Genomic DNA, 18750 nt, shown 5'->3' with positions numbered 1-18750 from the left:
CATTTTCCAGGACAGAGCACATGACAGGTCACAAAAAAGCCTTCATAAATTTAATAAGACTGAAATCATATCAAGTGAAGTATCAAGTGAAATTATACCAAGGATGTATCACAAATTATATCCAACCTTACGAGACTAGAAATCAATTACAAGACAAGTGGAAGAAACACAAACATGTGGCAGCTAAATAACATGTTACTAAACAATGTATCAACAAAAAAAAAAATCGAAGAGAAAAAATACCTGGAGGCAAATGAAAATGGAAACATGGTAATCCAAAATCTTTGGGACACAGAAAAAGCAATTCTAAGAGGGAAGTTTACAGCAATATAGGTCTACCTCAAGAAACAAGGAAAATCAACAATTTAACTTTACACATAATGGAACTAGCAAAAGGAGAACAAAGCCAAAACTTAGCAGAAGGAAGAAAATAATAAAGATCAGAGAAGAAATAAATGAAATAGAGACCAAAAAAAAAAAAAAAGTTCAATGAGACTAAGAGCTGGTTCTTTGAAAAGACAAACCAAACTGATAAACTTTTAGCCAGACTCATCAAGAAAAAAAGAAGACTCAACACACCAGTCAGAATGGCTAAAATAAACAACTCAGGCAACAACAGATGTTGGCGAGGATGAGGAGAAAGAGGATCTCTTTTGCATCATTGGTGGGAACACAAGCTGGTGCAGCCATTCTGGAAAACAGTATGGAGGTTCCTTAAAAAATTAAAAATAGAACTACCCTATTACCCAGCAATTAGGTATTTATCCAAGGGATACAGGTATGCTGTTTCGAAGGGGACACAGGCACCCCAATGTTTATAGCAGCACTATTGACAATAGTCAAAATATGGAAAGAGCCCCAACTGTCCATTGATGGATGAATGGATAAAGAAGATGTGGTGTATATATACAATGGAGTATTACTTGGCCATCAAAAAAGAATGAAATCTTGCCATTAGCAACTATGTGGATGGAACTAGAGGTATTATGCTAAGCGAAGTAAGTCAGAGTAAGACATCGTATGACTACACTTATGTAAACAATCTAAAAAACAGAACAAATGAACAAACAACAGAAAAGAGAAACAAACTCAATATAGGATGACTGCCAGAGAGGAGGGGGGCAAGGAGACAGGCAAAATAGGTGACAAGGATTAAGAGGTATAAACTTCCAGTTATAAAATAATTAAGTATGGGGATGAAGAGTACAGTATAGGAAATACGGTCAGTAGTACTGTATTAACTGTGTGATAAGGGATGGTAAATACACTTACCATGGTAAGCATTTCATAATGTACATAATTATCAAATTACCTACTGAAAACCTGATATATGCCAATTATACTTCAATTTTTAATTTTTTTAATATTTATTCATTTTTGAGAGACAGAGAGAGACAGAGCATGAGTGGGAGAGGGGCAAAGGGAGAGGGAGACACAGAATCCGCAGCAGGCTCCAGGCACTGAGCTGTCAGCACAGAGCCTGACATGGGCCCCAAACTCACAGACCATGAGATCATGACTTGAGCCAAAGTCAGATGCTCAACCGAACCACCCAGGCACCCCAACTATGCTTCAATTTTTAAAACCACTGAATTGTACACTTAAAAATGGTTACAAGGGGGGCACCTGGTTGGCTCAGTCAGTTGAGCATCCGACTCTTGATTTCAGCTTAGGTCATGATCCCAGGTTGTGGGATCAGAGCCAGTATCTGGCTCCATGCTGAATGTGGAACCTGCTTGAGATTCTCTCTCTTTCCCTCTGTCCCTCTCCTTGAACGTGCTCTAAAATAAAAAATAAATGGTTAAAATGGTAAATTCATTTATGTTTTACCACAATAAATAAGAATTCTGAATATAAAAAAAAAACTACAGAAGACTCCGTCCAGATGCACTGAACAAAGACTTCTCCTGGTCCAGGTGACGACTGTAACTTCCTCTCCTGCTATTATATCCCATAGCAAAGCTTATCTGAGTTTTGATGTCATGATCTTTACTTAAGAGAAAACCTTTGTCCCCCACTTTACCTTCAAATTTAATCTGTCATTCCTACCATGCGAGGCAACTTGGCACAATGGAGCAACATGTGTTTGACAGTCACTAAGTAAGCAAATATTAGGCAAACTATTAAACCTGGGTTTGTACTTGTGCTATGTCATTCACTACCGAAAAACTTCAATCAAATTACTTAATCTGTCTGAGCTTAACTCTACCTACCTTATGCCTTATGGTACAAAACGTGGACACTAAAGAAGAAAATACGTGAAGCATAGGGCATAATGTCTGGCACCATGGGAAACAAACGTTCTCAAACACACACACACACACACACACACACACACACACCCTCGCCTTGCCCACGTTTCCCCTAATGGGCCCTGGCTTATGTTCTCCATTCTAACCAAACTTGCTAATGGTAAGTTCTGGAAGGCTTATCAGCCACCACCTCTAAGCCTTTGCTTATGCCACTTACCTGCTGTTTTGGAATGAGTGAGAAGGACATTATCTTCAGAGCATCTATTTCTCACAATAAGCTATCAAGTTTTCTTGCACCACCTATTGTGAAAAGTTGTTTATAAATATGTTTTTACGGGGGCGCCTGGGTGGCGCAGTCAGTTAAGCGTCCGACTTCAGCCAGGTCACGATCTCGCGGTCCGGGAGTTCGAGCCCCGCGTCAGGCTCTGGGCTGATGGCTCGGAGCCTGGAGCCTGTTTCCGATTCTGTGTCTCCCCCTCTCTCTGCCCCTCCCCCGTTCAAGCTCTGTCTCTCTCTGTCCCCAAAATAAAAAAAAAAAAATAAATATGTTTTTACATTAATTCCTCAACTTCTCTCTCCTCTCTCCTAATAACTTACACGTTCCTTGAGGATAGGGACTGTCCTTCCCTTCATTTATACGTACAAGGATCCAGATGCATTTTTCTGCTGTGACAGTTCAATCGTATTATCTTTCAGTAGGAATAAAACCAAAAGATTTTTTTTTTAATTTTTTTCTTAATGTTTATTTTTGAGAGAGAGAGAGAGACAGAGACAGAATGTGAGTAGGTTAGGGGCAGAGAGAGAGGGAGACACAGAATCCGAGCAGGCTCCAGGCTCCGAGCTGTCAGCACAGAGCCCGACCCGGGGCTCAAACTCACAAGCTGTGAGATCATGACCTGAGCCGAAGTTGGATGCTCAACCGACTGAGCCACCCAGGTGCCCCAAAACCAAAAGATTTCTATGGGAGTAGGGGATACAACTGAGAAACAGGTGACCTGTTCACTGTGGTACCTGTTTTCAGACTGATACCTGCTAAGAATCATAGTACCAATTTTTTTTAATGGTGGAAAAATATATAGAACATGAAATTTATCAAGCTAACCACCTTTACGTGTGCAGTTCAGTGCATTACATACATTCAACACTGTTGTCACCACCACCATCCATCTCCATAATTCTTTATATTTTGCAAAACTGAAACTGTATCCATTAAACTGTATCCATTAAACATTAGCTCCTAAGCCCTCTCTCCCACCTCCAACCTCTGGCAACTAGCATTCTGCTTTCTGTCTCTGTGAATTTGACTATGTTAGTTACCTTGTGTGGGTGGGATCATGCAGTATTTGTCCTTCTGTGACTGGCATATTTTACCCAGCATAATGTCCTTGGGGTTCATCCGGGTTGCAGCATGTGTTAGAACTTCCTTCCGTTTTAAGGCTGCACATTACTGATTTTTGAGAGGGAAAAACAACTCTGCATGTATGTCTTGACAGATTATTTATTAATATGTCATTCTAAACATTACATAAATACAGCCTATATACTAGAGTATCAAATATTATTCCAGTAAGAAGTTCAAGAGTACAGTTAGGGTTATCTTAAGAAATATGAATACTTTGGCTTTCATTATCACATCAGATGAAAAAAACAACTCAAAGAACAGTTTTCATTTCCTGCTATGATTAACAATGAAACCAAGTAGAAAAATAAGAGTGTATTAAAAAAAAAAAAAAAGATACTCAAGTACTTTTCAAAGAACATATTTCCATTTTCTTCACTACATACACACTCATACAAATTACTCGGTAATCTGAGAAGTGGTTCTTTACCTGTATAAGGAACCTCAGTAAATATTTGTTGAATGAATGAACAATCTATGGAAATGGATCTACTACTTTAATTTGTGCTTTAAGGTTTTTTCAAGTAAGAGCAATAGTAAACATACCGCAGGTCTTGTTTTGTCCAGATCATAAGCCTATAGAACAGTGATTGTTATGAACACCACCCATCATAGCTAATAATCAAATTAATGTGCCTTCATCAACCTAGTAAGAAAAATTCTATCATGTTGCAGAACTAATCCTAATTAATAACTGACTGGGCTTCAATCACTTACAACATGGTCAGGAAAAGGGAGCTGGGACTTCTAGGTTTGAATTTATCTCACTTATCAATGAATTCCTATCTTTGGACCCTCACTCCCATCCAAACCCTCAGACACACTTAGAAACACTGCTAAAAATAGTAGCTGCAGCATATCTTCACTCTCTTGTTAATTTGACTCTGAAAATGTATTTGGGCTCCAAGTTCAGATGAGGGACCTTCCAAACAGGAAACCGTTCACTAAGGGAATGCCCACAAATGGAAATGAGTCTGTGAGCCAGAGAGAACAAAGCTTTGTTCTTACAGCAAGCTCAACAGACACACACGATAAAACTCAGAGTTGAACGAACACTCTTCCTCCAAAAGTCATGTTCATAACCAGACCAAAAAAGAAACAAACAAACAAAAAACCCCAAAAAACTTGAACTTAAAAGGATCCTATTTAAAAAGATCTTTTCAGGGAAATCGTAATTTTGATCCTTTTTCAAAGTTATATTGTGCTAAATATTATACCTAACACAATCAAAAGATGAGGAAATAAAAAACGAAAGCTGAAGTTGCAAACAAGCAAAGGTGTGACACTTGGCCTATAGATAAAAGAGAGAAATTCTATGAAGTCCTGCCAGAAAGCTGGTTTTAAGAACACCTTGTGAGTCAGATGTAGTGGATCTGATCATCTAGCAGCCATAATTTAGGAAGGCAAGAGTATGCTGAATATGCCATTACTTTCTTCTCATGATTAGCGTTTATGGGGGAAACGGTGGGGAATCAAATTTAAACTTCAGCTCTTAGACTGTATCTTAATAAAACAAAACACTGTTGGATAGTAGTGGATACTCTATAAAATATTGACCTCTATCCAAAGTTTCTTTCGATATCAACTTTTTACAGGTAGTCCTAAATTACTACTCTTTATGGACTTAATTCTTAAGAGAAACCTTGGCTAGCCTACAAGTTTATCTTTGCATAATCATCATGGTAATAGGTTTAACTCATATTAAACTGAATATTGTTTTTTGATACACGATGAAGTTAAAAAAGGTCCTCAGTAGTACAAACACACACAAAAACCTCAAACTACCTTAACTACTCCTTCACAGTACGGCTAGTGAACTAGCAACTGATGCAGCATTTCAACAAGCCCCAAAGTCAGCATCTTTAATTCAAGGTGGGGCCTCTTATGTCTATCTCACAATCCACAAACCATCCCAGTTCCTGGGATCAAAAGGGTTGTTACTAAGTGAGCCAGGAGAATTACCGCAAACTTCTCCTTTCCAAGTTCAGCAGTTCCTCTAATCAAAAACAAAACAAAACAAAACAAAACACAAACGACCAGCTAAACTTTCACCCCTTTACAATGTTCCAGCCAAATTAAGGTCACATTTAAAATGCACATATCTGGAAACAAGACTTGTTTAGAACGGGTTCAGGAAAAGCTGTACATCCTTCATACATTCCTACACGGAGAATGGTGTCTCAAGATGTGAAAAACAAACAAGCTGACGGGTTTTTTACCTGCAAAATTACATCACCCGCAGAGCACAAAGCAGCCACCATGGCCAGTGCCCCAGAGCATTCACAAAACCCAGCAGCCTGGGGCTTCAGTTCTTAAAGGCTCCACATTTACTGGCTTTAGCAATGAATTCCTTTAGCAGAGGGCCATCCATTTGCCAAAATGCTGCAGTCTGTGTAACTTCTGTCAAATGATTGATGCAAAACTTAAAGCAGAATTCTTCTAAATCCTGGACACACACAACAAAAATAAAAACAAAAAGAGGCTTTTTTTTATTAACTTTGATCAAATTACTTCTATCCAAACCCCTCATCCCAAATCTTTCACCCTCCCCTAGAAAAGATATTTGAGGCCAGAAACCTCAAACTAAGCAAACAAGTGACTGTACATAGGTCGGCATCAGAAAAGCACGTACTATTGAGGCGCCTAAGTGGCTCAGTAGTCGGATGAGTGTCCGACTTCAGCTCAGGTCATGATCTCACTGAGAGTGAGTTCGAGCTCTGCGTCGGGCTCTGTGCTGACAGCTCAGAGCCTGGAGCCTGCTTTGGATTCTGTGTCTCCCTCTGTCTCTGCCCCTTCCCCGCTCATGCTCTGTCTCTCACACACACAGAAATAAACATTAAAAAATTTTTTTAAGTAAAAAAAGAAAAGCACGTACTATTTAGTCACAACACCTCCCCTACCTCAAGTCTGACTCTCTAGAACGTACACCCATTCACAGAGCCTATGGGGGGACAGCCTCTGCATGGCTGTCACACAGTCCGGTCACATGCAAAGACTTTAACAAGCTGAAAGCGTACACCTGAAACTAATACAGTATTATACGTCAATTCTTCTTCAATAATAATTAAAAACAAAGCTGAAAGCAACTTTACTCCAACGTATGTTTGACCACAGTCAAGTCAGAGAAAAGAATTAAGATGTGGGTTATTTAGCTTAAGGAAGACCTTAAGAAACACAAAAGTGATGAAGAGATGTCCTAAGGAGACACATTAAAAAAAAAAAAAAATTCCACAGACCTTAAATTCACTTTCACGCTCTCCAAGATAAAAATGCCTTCATTGTTAAAGCCACAAAGAAAGACACACTCCCATTCCACACACTAATTTGTCAGATAGTCGGTCCAGAGGAAAATATTCAGTCTGGAGTTTTCACTCAGACAAAAGAAGTCATCAGCTACCGACATCCAGAAGTAATATATACAAGTGTTAAAAATTCCTGCCAATGCCAACAGAGCCTTTCATCCCCAGCAAAACACTACCACGTTTGTTCCTTGAAACGCCGGAACACATATTTATTAAATCCATTAGGTACTGGAATGTATACAAAGACTAACTATGTAACAGCAAATTACACTAAAAGCTCTTATCACCAATACCTTGATTTTTGTAACTTTGCCAGCTACACTGAAGGTCACTACTCAGGGTTCTATCAAACCAGGAACTGGACAACATTTAAACTGCAGCGTCTTGGCTTCATGTTTCCAGCCACCGTGAAATGAGAATGTCAGGCAGAATGGGGAAGGACCCAAACAAACAGAAACACGTCTCCTTTCTACTCTCTCATTGCAGACCCCTGCGAACAAATACTTCCCTATTCTGAGGGTCCCTCTGTCCCTAGCTGAATGATGTCCCCTTCCAGTCATGTAACCAGTAAGAGATAAACCACATCTAATGTGTATCAGCCAGTTGCTGACAGAGTTTTGCTTTCTAGAGAATTCACAATGCATTTAAAATATCAGCACAATCTCCAGATCCACGTTTTTAAATAAGAGATTCCCAGTGGGCTGAAGTACAGCTGAATGTTCCGTGTGTTATAATAAACTATAATGTTAAACTATATTAAACATTCCCTCTCAATTATTGAAGAAAAAGTCCTACTCCTGGTATAATAACCCAATGATTAATACACAGCTTTGGGACTAAATTATATTCCACAAGGAGAGAAAAGTCATCTTTATCTTATTTATCAAAAAGAGACAACTAGTTTATCTACACAGATTTTAGGAAGAAATAACCAGTCATAAGCACAGAAAGTCTCTCAAACCATCTAATGTATCAGATGAGGATCTTTAAATATTGACTCTTAATTATACAATTTCAAATTCAAAGAAGATTGCACTAAATTCTGGCACTGTAAAACCTTATTACAGTGTCTACAGATCCGGAATTCAAGATCTTCAGAGGTCAAACAATGAGTATATCCAAAGACTATCTTGAGTATAAACTCTGAAGAACTTTTTATATAGCACAGGTACACAGACGGCACCTCTAGTTATAAATCACTTCATACATTTATGAAAACACCTCTAGCAAACCGTCTTCCCTTCCCCTCCAATGAGTCTGAATTGGTAAGATAGCTCAGTATTCAAAAAATGTTTAGCAGTTTCAAACATTACAAACCTAACTAGAGAATCCTGAAAATAACCTAAAGCTGGGTTGTTTAAAGAACTTATTTAATAACTGACTCCTGCTTAAGGCAGATCTATGGAAAAGGAAGCACTGAGTGCCCTTGGAGAGAGAAACTGGATATGCAAGCTCACCTGCATGAACAGAGTGGCACAGTCATGCAACTCACTTAGCAGCCGATGCCCTGAGCCAGCCTGCCTCTTATGTGTGAACGAGATCAATATTTTCCTGATAATTCTTGAATATTTTGAGAACCTACATGATCTGTTCACCTCACTCTGCAAATGTATCACATCTTCAATTATCCAGAAAAGAAAATACAACACTTACCCAACTGGTAAGTTAACTTTAACAGAACCGCTGGGCTTTGTATAAAAGCTTATATATGTTTAAATGTTTATATAAAACATTTCCAAGAAGAATAAAAAGGATTACTTGACCCGTAGATGAAAAACGTTCATAATAGAATGAAAGCATCTTCTTAAGGCCGACAGAATATAAAAGTGGGAAAGAGTGTAAAATCAGGGGCTCTAATACAATATTTTTGGTATATCAGAAGTAATTCCATATTCATGACATTTTGTGGTGAAATTATTATAAAGTGGCTCTGAGGCAAATCAGATAAAATGTCAGATTTGTTGTAATTAGCAAGGAAGATCAAAATAAATTGCTACTCTAATTTATAAACCCATTCCAAATTTTTCAATGTTTAAATTAAATTATTCCAATAATTTACATATTCCGAGAATAAGTCATTTTTCCTTTCCACAGATCTTCTTAAAACACAGTCAAGGGGCGCCTGGGTGGCGCAGTCGGTTAAGCGTCCGACTTCAGCCAGGTCACGATCTCGCGGTCCGGGAGTTTGAGCCCCGCGTCAGGCTCTGGGCTGATGGCTCAGAGCCTGGAGCCTGTTTCCGATTCTGTGTCTCCCTCTCTCTCTGCCCCTCCCCCGTTCATGCTCTGTCTCTCTCTGTCCCAAAAATAAATAAATGTTGAAAAAAAAATTAAAAAAAATAAATAAATAAAAATAAAAAATGCTATTGCAGCCTAAATGGAGTTCTTATCCAGTCTTAAGTCCTCCAAAGCTAAAATAGTCAAATGCTAATTTTTCTATGGAAGGCTACTTGGCCAGGATGAGACAGGCTACCTATGTGTCACAAGCCCCCCTTGAGACATATTCTGGATGGCAAGAAATTGTGACCCACACCTAACTTTGCCCAAAATTATTGTTAAAGTAGTAATAAAACAAAACCCCAAAACTGTAAGTTTAGAATTTGTTTCCTAGTATATCAGGTACAAAATATTCCATATCAAAGTGGTCTCTGGTTTTTAGAATGTACTTAAAATCTTTTTTTAAAATTTTTTTTTAATGTTTATTTATTTCTGAGACAGAGAAAGAAAGAGCGTGCGCGCGAGCATGAGTTGGGGAGGGGCAGAGAGAGGGAGACACAGAATCCGAAGCAGGCTCCAGGTCCTGAGCTGTCAGCACAGAGCCCAACGCGGGGCTCGAACTCACAAACCGTGTGATCATGACCTGAGCGGAAGTCGGTCCCTCAACCGACTGAGCCACCCAGGCAGGCGCCCCTACAATGTACTTAAAGTCTTAATAGGACAAAATAAAGAAAAGGCACGCTCACTAACCAAAAAATACTTTACAGTTTACTGATCACAGAAAACTTTTAATTTTGGAAAGAAGAAAAAATGCTGACCATTTGGTTTTAGCGCAAAACTTTCAACACCCATATCCCAAACTAATTCTGGAATTAGATTCCTGGCCTTATATTTATTGCTTCCAAGAGCAAAATCTTAAGACTTACATTGCTAAGCAAGGAGGATTTTCTGGAAAACTCTCCACTCTGGTTCAACAAATAATACTTCCCTCCCAGCTATTTCTCCTGATGTTCAGATACACTAGGGGGTGCCTGAGTGGCTCAGTGGGTTGAACAGATCATATCAGGTCATGATCCCAGTGTTGTGGCATCAAGTCCCGCGCTGGGCTCTGTGCTGAGCGTGGAGACTGCTTAAGATTCCCTCCCTCTGCCCCTCTCCCAGCTCGCGTTCTCTTTCCAACAAACAAAAAAACCCCAAAAATACACAGAAAACAAATATTTCCTGAAAAGAAACAGTATAAATAGAAACATTTCAAAATTTGTGTAATAAGATACGAACTATCTTGATACAATGTTTTTTTCATATCTACTCCCTTGATGGCAACATTTATTTGGGTTTGTACTGGAGAAATTCTGAAGTGCTCCTCTGCCAAGTTGTTCTTCACTTAAAACTTGGAGGAAGACTGACAGTGCATTCAGAATGCCGGGGCTCCACAACAACCAGAAAAATCTTCCTAACTACTGAGCCGATACATTTTTGTTGCTTTTATGTGTGTCATTTGCTGCAAAATTACCTTGTCAAAAGGGGGTATGGAGAAACCACAAGAACTTACAGGAAACAGAAAAAATGTGAGAAGGTTGTCTCCATCTTCCTAGCATTTCAACCACAGAATGAAGGCAAAGTCATCTAGTCTCCCTAAGCGGAGCTTCTGAAAGTCAATATTTTGGTGGTATATTTCTAATCTTAGTGGCAGCTTCCCATCAACTTATAGATACAGCTAGTAGGTTTTATTTTTACATTCTAAACACTTCATTTATTTACTTACTACATTCTATTGCACTAAGGGAAATACAAGGTAACTCCTAGAAGAATCCCCCCCCCCCAAAAAAAAATACAGCCTAGAAAGAAAGAAGTGATTCTTTCTCTTTTTGTCTTCTACGTTCCAAGTTTTCTACATTGAATGTATTGATATTTGGGGGGTTTGGAGTTTTATTGTTTTCTTCATTTTTTAAAGGACACCTTCATGGCAAGGTGTTTCAAATATATTCACTCATTCATTAAACTCAGCATACATTCTTGAGTGCCAACCATATGCCCACACTGTGCCAGACTCAGGGAAACACATGTTTGCAGTCTCAAGGAAGAGATGGTATCTAATGTCTATACTTAGCATGAGAAAAATGAAAGCTAATTTAAAAAAGCGATCAGCTGGCACGATCAGTTGGCACAGGTAGAAGTGCCATAAGGTTTTTTCCTGGAAACTTGATGGGATAGGTTTTAACTTAAAATGAGAAATTTCCAGCAACTAGAGCTGAGATGTTTGCCTCTGCCCAGGTGGTTCTAACTGGTTTTAATCAGCAATATCCTAACCCCTAGAATATGGAACTCATTAGTAGTAAGGAGAAGGGAGAGATACAGAGAAGATGCTAAAAGTGATTACCAAATGGACAGAAAGGGCACTGACCAATTTAAAATTACATCACTAGGTAGAAATGCAACCTAAAGAAAAGGGCACTTCTAATAAATAAGTTCATGGTGTCACAGAAAAGGCAAGAAGAAAATCCAGACATCCATTTCCTATTAGAAATAATTTAATCACCAAATCTGCTGTCAGGCCACAGAGAAAGTCAACTATATTTGACCTTAGCAAATATTCATGATAATATAATTTCAAATAAAAATAGGATGCACTTTGAAAATACAAAACATAATGGTCCATTTGGATCCCTAAGTTTGATAAAGGAGAAGATCCCTGCAGGTGTTTGGTAAATCTCAATACCGCGTACTCTGCCTTGTCAAATGATGACAAAATACTACCTCTAAGAATGGGCTAATTGTGTCATTAAAGGTGTATGCCTTAGCTGGACTCCAAGGCTGTTGCTCTCTACCTTATATTCTCTATAAATTTATAAAACCAACCGTACCAGACTTTAGTTCACTAATTATCGTTAATGTATCCTTCAGGTGGTACCATATTCATTCAGTTCAACAAACATTTATCATCCAGCGCCTACTATGTGCCAGGCACTACAGAATACAGAGAATAAGAAACAGTTCTGCTCACAAGAAGCCTACAATATGATGACGCTCTGATCCTTAACTTCAAGAAAACACACCAAATGCAAAATTTCAGACTCTCAAAAGGCCATTCATTCATAGATTCTTTAGAGACCCGTGAACCCCAGATTAAGAATTCAATCCAGTGCAAAATCAACCATCCACAACAAACACACAAATAAAAAGGAGTCCAGAGCAAGCTCTTCGCACATGAATCATTATGAGTCACAATTAGACAATGATAGAATTTCAGAGCATACACAGATACGAAATTACTCATGTTCCCTGTCTCATGCAAGAAAAGGGTGGGAGGCAGAGCACAGGGAGCTGGAGGGGTTGGCTTCAGTTTGCTGTTCATGTTACCTCTGCATCGTATCTGACTGCAGCAGAGAATAATGAAAAGGCATTCTCCACCGTAATTCCACGCTTGATAATGTGCTGACAGAGCTTTTTCAGCCGGTTTTCACAGTAAGACGTGGCCAAGTCCAAAAGACCTAAACACAAAAAAGAATTTCACCAAGTTTATGATACTTTCCCCTAATTTATAAACATACATATTTCATTTTGGTGAAAAGAGTTATGGAGATGAATCCAAAGTTTCTTAATGAACGCTACCCTAAAGGTTATTAAATAGATCCTCTTTTTCACTCCCCTCCCCACCCCAGAACAGACCTCTCCTACACTCGCTTTATACAACTTCCTCTACAGTACAGAAGAAGGGGAGTAAATGGAATTGCCCCCCTTCTTTTGTTTCCAAGAGGATACACTAAATGCATTAGCAACATATTAAAAATTAGAATATTACAAAATTAAAAATTATTAAAATTAAAATAAGTCCATAGCCATAAATAAACTAGGTCTATAATTGTGAACCGTAATACCTTATACAATACTATTTTTAAAGACATTTACTTCAAATATTTTCTAAAAACCATGTAAAAGCCAACTGAGTTGAAACTTTTTACACTTCAGTACTGTGAGAACGTGGAGGGAGAGATTTTTGCTCGTGAGGCCTGGCCCGTCCCGGTGGCTGAGGTACCTATAGCATCTTCAGGTGGCAGGTCCACTGTATCTGTGTAGAGGTACTGGAGAAAGGCACGGTACACTGGGTAAGAAAACTGGTCTATTTCTATCACCTCCTTCATATCCTCATTCCAGTAAGACTGGAACATGGATCGAAAGTGCTCACACCTAGACAGAACAAGCAAAGTTATCTGACGAAGTTGACGAAATCCAACAACTCTTACAGGTCTCCCTACCTACTACTACATTCAGGCCCACACTCACAGGCTTATGAGTCTTTAGCACAGGCTTTTACATTCACCTTCTGAATCTATTCACTTGCATTTTCTGATGGGCGTCTCCTATTAAATACTAAGGATTCTAAGTAGGGCCTAGAAGTACCCAGCCCTTCAGGTGCACCACTGTTTGCCTTTGATAGTCCTCATCCAGATCAAGGATTTTGCTCCCTCGTTTTTCTTAAAAAGATTATACAGAAATGCATTTTAAACAATGAAATTAAAGGAAATTCAGAAATGAGAGTTCAAATCTTTGACGATACATCAACATCATTCAAATAACTCATTTGGTTTTTAATTTTCAAGTAATCAGTATATTCTTAAAACCACTTTCAGTGTTAACTGGATCACATTTAGGCTGATGATTATCACATTACCTCACATGACAATTTTCCTCCTTTTCTGACTCATCTCCAAAACAGCCAGTCCTATTTTGTTCCTCTGCTTTGACCTGCTCTCTCTCCAATACACCCAAGTCTGTTACTAACTTACTCAGAAAAAACATTCACTAAGAAAGTCACAGATTTTTTACAAAATCTAAGTGGGTCTTTTTATGTTATATTTGCATGTAAAAAGCCACCTACATGCAAAATTGATTTCTAAAACTGGGTTTTCTACATATTTCAGTTTTAAAAAATCATCTTTTCAGATCCTTTTAAAATGAGATACGGTATAAATAAACAGAATATTTTCAAAATCCATTCACAACCAAAAGAATGGCTCCATCTACATAAGAAATTACTTCATCTGAGAAGTTAAAAGGAATAGTTGTCTAGGCAAGGAATGACAAATGGATCAGAAAACTATGCATGGAAGGAACAGACTAGTTGACCACAGGTTCCCAGAAGGAACATTTCCAGTCTATAATTTCATTCCTTTGGTTCAGATATTTACTCTCTTAGTAATGAATGATATATATGGCTTTTAGGTTCCCTTAAAATGTGTTATTTTGTAAAGAGGTTTTTAACTACATTTCAAAAAGGACCAGTTTAACTCTCTATGGTCTCACTTCACGTGCCTCCTTCTCAGTGATGGCAGCCTTAGGGGGCAAGAGTCCAAACTGTTATTAATAAATACAAAGTTCCCTCACATTTATACAAATAACTCCATTTACTATATCTAAAGATCATTCCTTTATTTATTTATTTAAAAAAAATTTTTTTTAACGTTTATTTATTTTTGAGACAGAGAGACAGAGCATGAACGGGGGAGGGTCAGAGAGAGGGAGACACAGAATGCGAAACAGGCTCCAGGCTCTGAGCTGTCAGCACAGAGCCCAACGTGGGGCTTGAACTCATGGGCTGTGAGATCATGACCTGAGCCGAAGTCGGCTGCTTAACCGACTGAGCCACCCAGGCATCCCTAAAGATCATTCCTTTAAAATTTAAAATCTCCTGACCATGAGAGTTTCTTGATGGGGGGGGAATGAATCTTTAAGAGGACATACACACTTTTCACTAACTAATCTCTTGTATTTTTTTAATCACGTTAAGTAAATTTGTCGATACAAATAAGAATTCATAAGAACCTCATTTAAAAAAACAATATAGACAGGGAGCCTGAGTGGCTCCCTCGGTTAAATGTCCAACTTCAGCTCAGATCATGATCTCACGGTTCATGAGTTCAAGCCCTGCATCAGGCTTTGTGCTGACAGCTCAGGGCCTGGAGCCTGCTTCGGATTCTGTGTCTCCCTCTCTCTCTGCCCCTCTCCCTCTCGTGTTTTTCATCTCTCTCTCCCCCTCTCAAAAATAAACATATATTTTATTAAATATATATATTATATATATTTATATGTACATATGTACACATATATATGTATACATATATATTTATATGTATACAGTATACATATATATGTATTAAATATATATATATACAGACAAATACTTCTACCACATTATGCTTTTTCAAAAAGGCACATGAGTGCACACTCACACACACAGATAATGCATGGATACTATTGACAAATATAGTAAGTAGCGCCATTTCTCTCTACTACCAAGGCTATTTCTTAGCGGTCACCAAAAGGAGACTGCAAAAAGAAAGTAAGGTTATCGATGTCTCTAAGCTCATGCAAAAATACCTGATTTTCAAAACAGCTTTATGGACATGGATATATTTCCCATCAATTCGAAACTTCAGATCAGCAGTTTCTGGACTATCAAATTCTTTCTTCAGTGATTCAGCAACTGTTAAAAAGTCTTCATGCTCTGAAAGCAACAAACCCATTATTAGTACATAAATCTGAAGAAATGTGCCAGAGATAAGAAAAGACTTCTAAAAGATAACCATTAGCAAGGTGAATAATTCAGATTTTTTTCAAGTTTGTGCCTTATTTGACAAATCAATTTCACCATATTAAAATACGTATCTTAAGTCTATAAACTACCAAAAAACATGTATGTAGTTGAAAAGGCCAATTACCAGTCTTATATATGAAGTTAGACATTTAAAAATGTGTATTTTTTAGGGGTGCCTGGGTGACTTGGTCAGCTGAGTGTCCGACTCTGGCTCAGGTCATGATCTCACAGTTTGTGAGCTCAGGCCCCACATTGGGGAGAGCCAGCTTGGAGGTGGGAGCCTGCTTCAGATTCTGTCTCTCTCTCTCTCTGCTCCTCCCCCAATCTCTCCCTCTCTCTCTCTCTCAAAAATAAAACATTTAAAAACTTTTAAATGTATACTTAAAAAAGAAAAGAAAGGGGCGCCTAGGTGGCGCAGTCGGTTAAGCGTCCGACTTCAGCCAGGTCACGATCTCGCGGTCTGGGAGTTCGAGCCCCGCGTCGGGCTCTGGGCTGATGGCTCAGAGCCTGGAGCCTGTTTCCGAGTCTGTGTCTCCCTCTCTCTATGCCCCTCCCCCGTTCATGCTCTGTCTCTCTCTGTCCCAAAAATAAATAAATGTTGAAAAAAAAAAAATTAAAAAAAAAAAAAAAAAAAAGAAAAGAAAAATTTATATGCAGTCCATGATTGTATCACTGCTCACTTAAAACTTGATTGGTTCTAGGGGCGCCTGGGTGGCGCAGTCGGTTAAGCGTCCGACTTTGGCCAGGTCACGATCTTGCGGTCCGGGAGTTCGAGCCCCGCGTCAGGCTCTGGGCTGATGGCTCAGAGCCTGGAGCCTGTTTCCGATTCTGTGTCTCCCTCTCTCTTTGCCCCTTCCCCGTTCATGCTCTGTCTCTCTCTGTCCCAAAAATAAATAAACATTGAAAAAAAAAATTAAAAAAAAAAAAAAAACTTGATTGGTTCTCCCAATGTTTATAGCATCGCCAAACTGGAAAAAGCCCAAATGTCTATCGACGGATGAATGGATAAAGAAGATCTGGTATATATATACAATGGAGTATTACTCAACAATCAAAAAGAATGAAATCCTGTCATTTGCAACTACGTGGATGGAACTGGAGGGTATTATGCTAAGCGAAATTAGTCTGTCAAAGAAAGACAAATATCATGTAACTTCACTCATGTGGAATTTAAGATACAAAACAGATGAACATTAAGGGAAGGGAGGCAAAAGTAATACAAAAACAGGGAGTGGGATAAAACATAAGAGACTCTTAAATAAATACAGAGAACAGAGGGTTTGCTGGAGGGTTGTGGATTGGGGGATGAGCTAAATGGGCAAGGGGCATTAAGGAAGACACTTTTTGGGATGAGCACTGGGTATTACATGTAGGGGATGGATCACTGAAAGCTACTCCTGAAATCATTGTTGCACTATATGCCAAGGAACTTGGATGTAAATTTAAAAATTAATTAAAAAAAAAAAAGAAAAAAACTTGAGTGGTTCTCTTCCAGGGCTAAGAATTTATCAATTCTCCTTGACTGAAACACTGAAAACACCTTTGCTCTGCTTTGGGGTAGTTTCAAGGGGTTGGTAAATTCAACTCCAGGAGCGTCAAGAAACAAACTTACCACTAAAGTAGTAATGCTAAGCAGTCATGTTCTTATGCAGAAAAACCCTTTTTCCTAGGTATGTGGAATCTAAACATCCCTATTAGCCCTAAATATTAATGTACAAATAATCCTTACATGCAATCTAAAAACAGAGCAAATTTACTTAGTAACAATGTATACTCAAAGGGAACAGTTTTACAAAAACATGATCACATTGCCTGATAAGAACTGTTATATGTAAGAAGAACTATGTCCTTATGGAGAAAAGTAAAGGCACTTGTACAAATTATGTAACACCTTCCTGTGCTATGCGTGGACAAAGGAAAGCCAGTAAAAGGCAGCTAACAGGAAAACAAAGAAAATTCCAGAGGTCACTGGCACTGAACGCAGGTGCTGTCAACACAGGAGACAGGTTTCTACCATGAGATGAGAACGGGACTCCATCAAAGAACTGAGCTGTGTCTCTCAGCAGCCTGCTGCTCTTAGAGGGACACCTGTTAAAACCTAGGCTGAAACTTAACAAGTAAGCTCATCCCTGAGCTTTATTATGAGAACCTCCCAAGGAAATAGCATTCACCCAAGCCCTCCCTGGAACTCCCACAACACAGAGCTCTCTTGGCTCTGGCAGAAAGTGGACAATCTCTCAAAAGTCAGGCTTTCCCCTCACCCTGTAACCTGGATCTCTGGCAAACAGAAGAAAGGAAATGACTCAGATGGGTAAGGAGTCCAGGAACCTAGACTGCTACCCCACCTGTCCGCAAAACAGCTTCGAGCGGTGCCTCCACTTCTGCCATCAGTCCTAAGGGTTGAAGTAACCCTTTCCCCCATTTTGGTTTCTGACAAGTGTTAACAACTCCCTTTAGAGAGGAAGTATTCTTCCGAGGCGTGATTTCACCATCTTTCTTCCTAACACTCAGCTGAGATCATAAACTGAAAGAGAAAACCCTTCCGACTTTTAGCAGGTGGTAAGAAGTCCTCTAGGAGATATTCTGAATCTTATTTTTTCCAACTTTTTTTCCAAAAGTTACAACTTTTCTTCTGAAAAGGATGTCTTCTCAGGATTAGAATTCTGAAAGGCAAGTACCTGGAGAAACCTTTTATGAATGGGTCCAGGTTAAGTAGCACTTGGGAATCTGAAGATGTGCATAGTGTTTGGCTGTCCATGCTATACCTATGTGTAGTTATGGCTAAACAGTCCCATTCTGTGAATTAAATATTTTCCAATCACAACATTCACTGCAAAAAAATATTGTATTATAGTTAAAAAACCTGGAAATGTTTATTTCACATTAAATTGAGCAGCAGCTTAACTCTTCCTAAACATACTCTTTGCCCCCATGAGCACAAAGACTGGTCACCTGATGATGGGACAGCCCCGGCCAGCTGGCTAATAC

The 18750-nt window shown here is 38.9% G+C and overlaps 1 protein-coding gene across 5 annotated transcripts in view; it reads right to left on the bottom strand.

The window, feature by feature from the left end:
• Positions 1-3732: 3732 nt before the first annotated feature.
• RCBTB1 (RCC1 and BTB domain containing protein 1) overlaps positions 3733-18750 on the bottom strand; it is a 54959-nt gene continuing 39941 nt past the window's right edge. For all 5 annotated transcript variants that reach the window (XM_043578580.1, XM_043578571.1, XM_043578598.1 and 2 more), the window contains 4 exons: positions 15546-15672; positions 13204-13355; positions 12528-12658; positions 3733-6097 (listed from right to left, as the gene is read on the bottom strand). In XM_043578580.1, the coding sequence (XP_043434515.1) occupies positions 5957-6097; positions 12528-12658; positions 13204-13355; positions 15546-15672 (551 nt within the window). In that variant the 3' untranslated portion in view covers positions 3733-5956. The remainder of the gene's footprint in view (positions 6098-12527; positions 12659-13203; positions 13356-15545; positions 15673-18750) is intronic.

This window comes from Prionailurus bengalensis, chromosome A1 (assembly GCF_016509475.1).
Source record: "Prionailurus bengalensis isolate Pbe53 chromosome A1, Fcat_Pben_1.1_paternal_pri, whole genome shotgun sequence".
In the NCBI taxonomy this organism is placed as follows: Eukaryota; Metazoa; Chordata; class Mammalia; order Carnivora; family Felidae; genus Prionailurus; species Prionailurus bengalensis.
This window is presented reverse-complemented; position numbering and strand designations above follow the sequence as displayed.